This window comes from Malurus melanocephalus, unplaced genomic scaffold (genome assembly GCF_030028575.1).
Source record: "Malurus melanocephalus ecotype Western Australia unplaced genomic scaffold, MMel_1.1 scaffold_94, whole genome shotgun sequence".
In the NCBI taxonomy this organism is placed as follows: Eukaryota; Metazoa; Chordata; class Aves; order Passeriformes; family Maluridae; genus Malurus; species Malurus melanocephalus.
The window spans coordinates 2,297,419-2,304,460 of NW_026623326.1; the positions used below are offsets into that span (position 1 = coordinate 2,297,419).

At 47.4% G+C, this 7,042-nt stretch overlaps 1 protein-coding gene across 1 annotated transcript in view; it reads right to left on the reverse strand.

The window, feature by feature from the left end:
• The window catches only part of MUC13 (mucin 13, cell surface associated), a 20,758-nt gene extending 15,561 nt beyond the window's left edge, over positions 1-5,197 (reverse strand). Inside the window, exons 1-4 of the mRNA XM_057368532.1 lie at positions 4,916-5,197; positions 2,057-2,113; positions 1,324-1,428; positions 570-653 (exon numbers count right to left, since the gene is read on the reverse strand). Coding sequence (XP_057224515.1) covers positions 570-653; positions 1,324-1,428; positions 2,057-2,113; positions 4,916-4,973 — 304 coding nt within the window. The 5' untranslated portion in view covers positions 4,974-5,197. The remainder of the gene's footprint in view (positions 1-569; positions 654-1,323; positions 1,429-2,056; positions 2,114-4,915) is intronic.
• Positions 5,198-7,042: the final 1,845 nt, after the last annotated feature.

The following is a 7,042-nucleotide window of genomic DNA, read 5'->3' on the forward strand; positions in this document are numbered from 1 at the left end:
CTGAGAAGGGAAATGCTGGTGGACCCTGGTGGGGCTGAGTGGCCAAAGCCCTGAGCACCCTTGCCCAGTGGCTGAGATGCCTCTGTCATATGGTGTGGCCATGATCCCTTGGCCACCAAAGTCCAGGGCTTGAGCACATGGACCACACAAACACTGCAGTGTCTCCAACTATTTCTGCTCTATGGCCACAGCTGTCACAATCAGCAGCTACCAGCCTCAGGCATAACTCCCTTCAGGATCTGGTCACAGGATTTCCTTGGGCATTTCCATGGGGATTCCCTTCTATGCAGGCCTGATGCAGGAGGTAAAGACACTGGTCAGGAAAAGAGCAGCCTCCTCCAATCTTCCCCAAAACATTCTCATTACAAAAAAGACCAGCAGGGAAAGAGGGAAAACTGGAAGTTATGCAGGGCCATGAGCTGGGCACCTCTGTCTCCCACGGAAGAAGAACTCAGGGAAACTGGGGCAGGGAAACTCGTGCTTTGCTTAGGCTCTGCAGAACCTCCCGGCATTTGGTTAATCCAACCTGTAGCCAGAAGAGAAAAGCCTGAGGGGGCTCTGCTCTTTACCTGTAGTTGCTGAGCTTGTCGTCACTGCTGTGCTGGAAGATGTTGTAGGTGCTGTAGGAGTTGTTGTAGGTGCAGTAGTGGATTCTGATGAAGGGAAGAGACATGGCAGCATTGCTGAGAATTGTCTGCTTAAAACAACCTTGGGGAATTCTGTATGTGTAGGGCAACCTCTGAGAAGGAAAATACTGGTGGTCCCTGGTGGGGCTGAGTGGCCAAAGCCCTGAGCACCCTTACCCAGCCCCTGGGCTCTCCCTGGCTGCGATGCCTCTGTCATATGGTGTGGCCATGATCCCTTGGCCACCAAAGTCCAGGGCTTGAGCACATGGAGCACACACACACTGCAGTGTGTCCAACTATTTCTGCTCTATGGCTACAGCTGCCACATCCAGCTGGAATCAGCCTGTGGCATAACGCCCTGCAGGATCTGGTCACAGGATTTCCTTGGGCATTTCCATGGGGATTCCCTTCTATGCAGGCCTGATGCAGGAGGTAAAGGCACTGAGCACAAACACAGCAGCCTCCTGCACTGTTGCCCAACATATTGTCTATAAAACAAAGACCAGCAGGGAAAAGAGGGAAGAGTGGAAATGATGCAGGACCATGACTTGGGCACCTCTGTCTCCCATGGGAGAAGAACTCAAGGAAACTGGGGCAGGGGAACTGGTCCCTGCTTGGGGTCTGCAGAACTCCCTGGGATTTGATTATTCCAACCTCTAGCCAGAAGGGGAAGACTGAGGGGGGCTCTGCTCTTTACCTGTAGTTGGTGAGCTTGTCGTCACTGCTGTGCTGGAAGATGTTGTAGGTGCTGTAGGAGTTGTTGTAGGTGCAGTAGGAGTTGTTGTAGGTGCAGTAGTGGATTCTGATAAAGGGAAAAGAAGAGACATGGCAGCATTGCTGAGCATTGTCTGTTTAAAAAAACCTTGGGGAATTCTGTGTGTGTAGGGCAACCACTGAGAAGGGACATACTCGTGGTCCCTGGTGGGGCTGAGTGGCCAAAGCCCTGAGTACCCTTGCCCAGCCCCTGGTCTCTCCCTGGCTGAGATGTCTCTGTCATCTGACATGGCCATGACCCCTTGGCCACCAATGTGCAGGGCTTGAGCACATGGACCACGGTAGTGTGATGCAGATAAACTGAAGTGTCCCCAGCTTCTCTCTGCTCTGTGGCCACAGCTGTCACATCCAGCAGCAACCCGCCTCAGATACAACTCCCTGCAGGGTTTGGTCACAGGATTTCCTTGGACATGGAGGTAAAGGCAATGGGCAGGAAAGAGCAGCCTCCTCAACCCTTCCCCAATGCTCCCTCCTTGCAGTAAAGACCAGCAGGGAAAGAGGGAMRTGTAGAGAGTATTCATAGTCTAGACCTGSGCCCCTTGACCTGAGTGACCACTGTCCCTCCTGGGACAGGAACTTGGGGGAACTTCAKTGGGGGCTGCAGAACTCCATGGGACTGTCCCCAGAAGGGGCTGCCTGAGGGCTTTGCTACATACCTGTTGTTGTTGGGGTTGTCGTTGCTGATTCGATACCAGGTTCTTGAGCAGCTGTTTCTGATGAAGGAAAAAGAGACATGGAAGCATTGGGGAACTCTGTGTGCAGGACAACTTAGGAGCAGATAAATGTGAGGCACCTGTGTRTTGCTGAGCAGCCACAATTCTGGACAGCTTTACCTCACCCTTTTGTCTGTCCCCTGCYCCTCATGTGCCTTTGGTGTTGTTTTTTCTCTCATTCTCCTTCTCTCACACCCTGCACTTGGACTCTTCCTAACCAGAAGCAGGTTTRTACCCTCCCTGCCTTTCTCCTCCAGGTGAGTTAAGCTGAGTTGTAGGCACACACATTTCTCCCTGCAGTGCCACATGGCAGGGCAGACTCTGAGGTATCCCATCCATGAGCACAGACTCTCTGGACTCAGCACCACTGGAGCATCATTTTAAATTCCACCTAAACTCTTCCAGAGCAGRTTACTAACACACACTCCTGTCCTGMAACTAGTCCACGCGRACATGGACAGCAGTTTATTTCTGTTCCAGGAATACTTGTTCTGCTACATTATCATCAGTGGTGTTATGATCCTCTTTCCCTGGTCTACACTTCTGTGCATTTTGGACAGTATAYATWATTTTTTTCTTTCTATTCYTTCCTTGTCGTAATTCTTTTTRAATGCARAGAAACCTGGCTGATACCAGACAACTGGTAAAAATACTTTCTCAAACTTTGGCTTCACCCTTTGTTATTGCATTTACTATTCCAAAATATTTTAGTTATTTATTTTTATGTTTTTGGGTTTTGCTTTATTTAACCTATGTCATTCTCAACTCCTCATAAAAAGAATGAGTTCAGGTTTGAGGGKTTTTTTGTTTGTTTTGTTTTTTCTTAGCCCTAAGAAGAACAAATAATAAACCCACCTTCCTGATACATGTGTGATACTGACAAATGACCAGTTTGGATCATGTAATCTTACTTTCATGTGAATGAGTTAATTTATGTGYTAGGAATAAATTTATTTACTCTAGGTAATGCTGCTGCAATCATGATTTAATCTAAAGCATTAATAACATGCAGCTGAAAGACTAATGTTTTTGTGGCTAAAATCCATGTCACTATCACACACTGCAAATCTCAGCAGACATTTGAAAAATAGACCCCACTTTTCTAGGGTTTTGAAAATCCAAAGCGARGAAAATCTTCTACACCTTTTTTCTGCTGGTCAATGTATCTCACATAGAAAAAAACCCACACAATACACAAGTAATCCTAGCCCCCTCTAGGTGAAGGGGAAACGTGAGCATTTGTGCCAGTTTCCTGCCAGGTCTCCTGCTTCCACATGGTCWCTGAGTTCCATACACAGCATTGTTTGTTTCACACTCAGTGTAAATGAATATTTTTCCTATAACCATGGTAATGTGACTCTACGCTGGCCACAGGCAATTGATGTTGGAACAACAACCTGTTACAGAGCTAGTGCTTTTTTTTAGAACAATGTTAGACCTGGGAGGCTCTGGCTAMAGTTGTCCAGGAGTACCCTTTGGACTGGGGAAGAACAGCATCCGTGGTGACAGCAGAGCACATGAGCTGCAATTGAACCTTGTGGATGGGCTTGACAAAGGTAACCTGAGCAAAGGTAGCCAATTTATGGCTCTGTGTGCCTAGACTCAACCTTCTGTGTAAGGAAACAGGATGTGTTAATGGGCTYGGGCATTACTGCTGCGATAAAGAAATGGATGTTACCACCAAGGCTGTACAACAGCAGAGAYATCTGGCTGCTGAGCAGGGTAGGGCCTTTGCCAGAACTATTCAGATGGACATCTCCTGCAAAGCTGTTACAATCTTTGCTAAGAATGAAAAAAGTTCCTGAGCAGACATATGCTGATGCAAAATCTGGTCGTGAGAAACGTATATTGCTTTCAGTAACTCTTGGGTCAAGATTTTTCACATCTTGCTGTTACCTACAAGTCTCCAAACAGAAAACCAACCAACTGACAGTCTTGAAGATTTCTATGCTTATGATTTACAGCTGAAAATTGGTCTGTAGCATACAGTGGATTTGCTGGAAATACCTATGTTAACCCACAGTAGTCAACACAGACCCACAACTGTCTGCCACCAGTTGCAAGCTTAACAGGTCTTAATATGGCTCATATCTCTGCAATTTTATCTTCGTGTTACCTAGGAGTTCCTGTCCTCTCACAGCTTCAAGTTGCCACAAAACCCTTCATTACAGATCCTTTACCTCTACTTCTGCTAATGCCTTCAACCCCTCGTACCTGTCACTGAGCAACAGGGAAAGGTAAGTTTGGCCGTAGGCTCTGGCCCACAGCTACCAAATTTGTCACAATGCCAGAAAAAGTCCTAAGCAGCTTAAGGAATCACACCTGCCCTTTAGTTTGAACAGACCACGGTTCAACCCTCTTGAAAGGTGGTGGTGATGTTTCCATTATTTATTTCACCAGGAAGGAACAAAAGCTCTGTGAGCCAGCTCAGGTGGAGCAGCTTTCCAGACTGGTTGGTTTAGGAGCCTCTGGTCAGAAGGGTACTGGCRTGAAACAGTTGCACCTTTTGTTATGACTGTAACCAAGCTTGAATTACCTTGGTTTAGTATCAAAGTCCTGAAAACTGCGTTTGGAATAGTCTAAATTAGGTTAATCATAAGCACCAGTGATTTTCCATTGTTCTGTGAGCAAGGAAAGCCGTTGACTTGGAGTGACATCTTTCATCATTAATTAATCAAAATCTAGACATGCTGAATTGCATAGCACAACTTCTCAAAAGCTGCTGAAAGCACTAGAAAATCCATTCACTGCCACACAATAGCTGCCCTGATAAATCACAAAACAGAAGATAGTGTTTCTTACCTTTCGAAAGGCTCAACACCAGGCTGAGCCACAGAGCGAGGAACACAGAGCGTCTCATTGCCACTTCGCCTGCTGCTGCCCCTTGCTGCTAAGCCTAAGAGAAAGTGCCTTTCTCTTCTGGCGTCAGCTTATTTAAGGTCCCAGCCACAGGTGCAGAGCTCAGCTCTGAGCTGACGTCACGGTGACAAGTGGCAAATGATAAATTCAAGCAGTGTTTTTCTTCCTCCTCAGGCTGGGAGGAGATTTCTGGACCTGCAGCGTTCTTCCTTTAAGTCATAAATACTTGAGATCTGTTGACACAAGGAAGTTACTGCTAAATAAGCTGACATGGGAACTGACAGCACACCAGCTATCCCCCTGCCAGTTTTCCATACCAACACCTTCCGTACAAATTAAATGAAGGGTGCACTATAATCTGTTCTTAAAGTGGAAGGGGTGATCCTACCCCAAGGCATTCTAAATATGCACTTGGAAAAGAGTGCCTGGGATCCACACACTCACTTCCCTTACAGTAAATTAACACTACAGGGAAGCTTAATTGCTCAAGCTCCAATTACGTTTTTCTTAGAAGCAAAATCTTACACCAAGGCACTTCTTACTGCTTCACACAGTAAAAGGAAATAGAAAATACTGCACCTTTGACATCAAAGAAACAGGACAGATGCTGGCCCTTCTGGCAGTGATCATGGCTGTTTTGTTTGCTGCCCTCTTATGTGTGTTGTGGGCTCACTAAAGTGGTGGCCCAAGAGGAGGAGGAAGAGGAGGAGGCAGGCAGGACAGCCAGCAGGTGTTTGTCTTTATCCAAGTGGCAGCCTGCCTTTACTGAGAGGAAGTGTATTCCTGCTGGTGAGACATTTGTAACCAGGGGTGGTCAGGCTGGAGCAGGAAGCCTGTAGCAGATCTAGAAATGACAAACAGCCCAGRAGGCCATGAAGCAGGTAATGCAGCTGTGATGCAGGAAAAAAGGCTGGAGACTGAGACTTTTTAACATTGCATTTGAGAGAACTTCTGAAAACAGCCAGTGASAGATCAAGATGGGAAACAAGGTCTTTGTGGGCAGGATTTGGTTCTCCCAAAGTCTCTCATGGTTAGATGCCTCCCCTGTCCAAGTTCTCCAGCCTTTCTTCTGCTTTGCACTCCAGTAAATGCACTGCTTGAGATCAGGTGGGCCACAGTGATTTCCAGTTCCTCCYTTTCAGGCAAAGATGTAACTTCTCTCATTTTGAAGCTCTGAATGACTCTGCCACAACTGCCAGTAAAGTCTTTCTCTGAAGTAAAAGTAAACACAGGTTATCCCATCATCATCAGACACAGACAAGAAGGATAAGCARCCCATCAGAGTATCCCCTGCAAAGCCATTTCTAATGGCCATGGGGCTGGTCTCTGCTGGCAAACTCCATTGCCAGCAGCACAGGCAGGTCATGAACACACTTCTGAGTGCCAAGTAACACCTCAATGTGGTAAATGCCTCTCCCTTCGTCTGTTATGTTTAATCTTCTSTTTTAAGAACAAGAAATACAGTCTWGGGTAATCTCCTATATTGAGAGGGTGGCTCTCCYTGAACAGAGAAGGGTGAGAGAAACCCGAAGTATTAGTCAAGTAATTCCTGAGCTTAGGGTTGTCTTAAATGTTTAACTTGCACTGAACCAGGAAACGCTGCTGGCTTGCAGGCAGCAAAAATGGCTGTCTGCCCCTCTGCTGGCACAAGACACAAGAGGCCTCATCCCTCTGTGAACCTGCTCGGGAAGCTGAGCCTGAGACGTGTGGGGCTTTGCAGTCCTTTGTCCCTCAATCCCCAAAGCCCCTCCAGTACAACCTGCTCCCCACACTTATCCATAGTCCCCACAGTGACTGCCTGGCAGATTCTCTCACTGTCTCTACCCCTTCAGGCCATCCTGGACTCAGCTCCTGCCCCGCTGCTGCTCCCTCCCACGCCCACTACCTATCCCAGATCGTTCAATTCCTCCAGGCCCCTCCTTAAAACTGATTTGCCAGGGAACTGACAGAATAGAAGGAAATGCATGGGAAATATTTGTCCGCAGTGCCTCCCTGCTTGGCCAGTGTCCAGCCTCCACCCCAGGCCACCATCACCCTCCCAGCTTCAGGGGACATCCAGAAAATAATCCC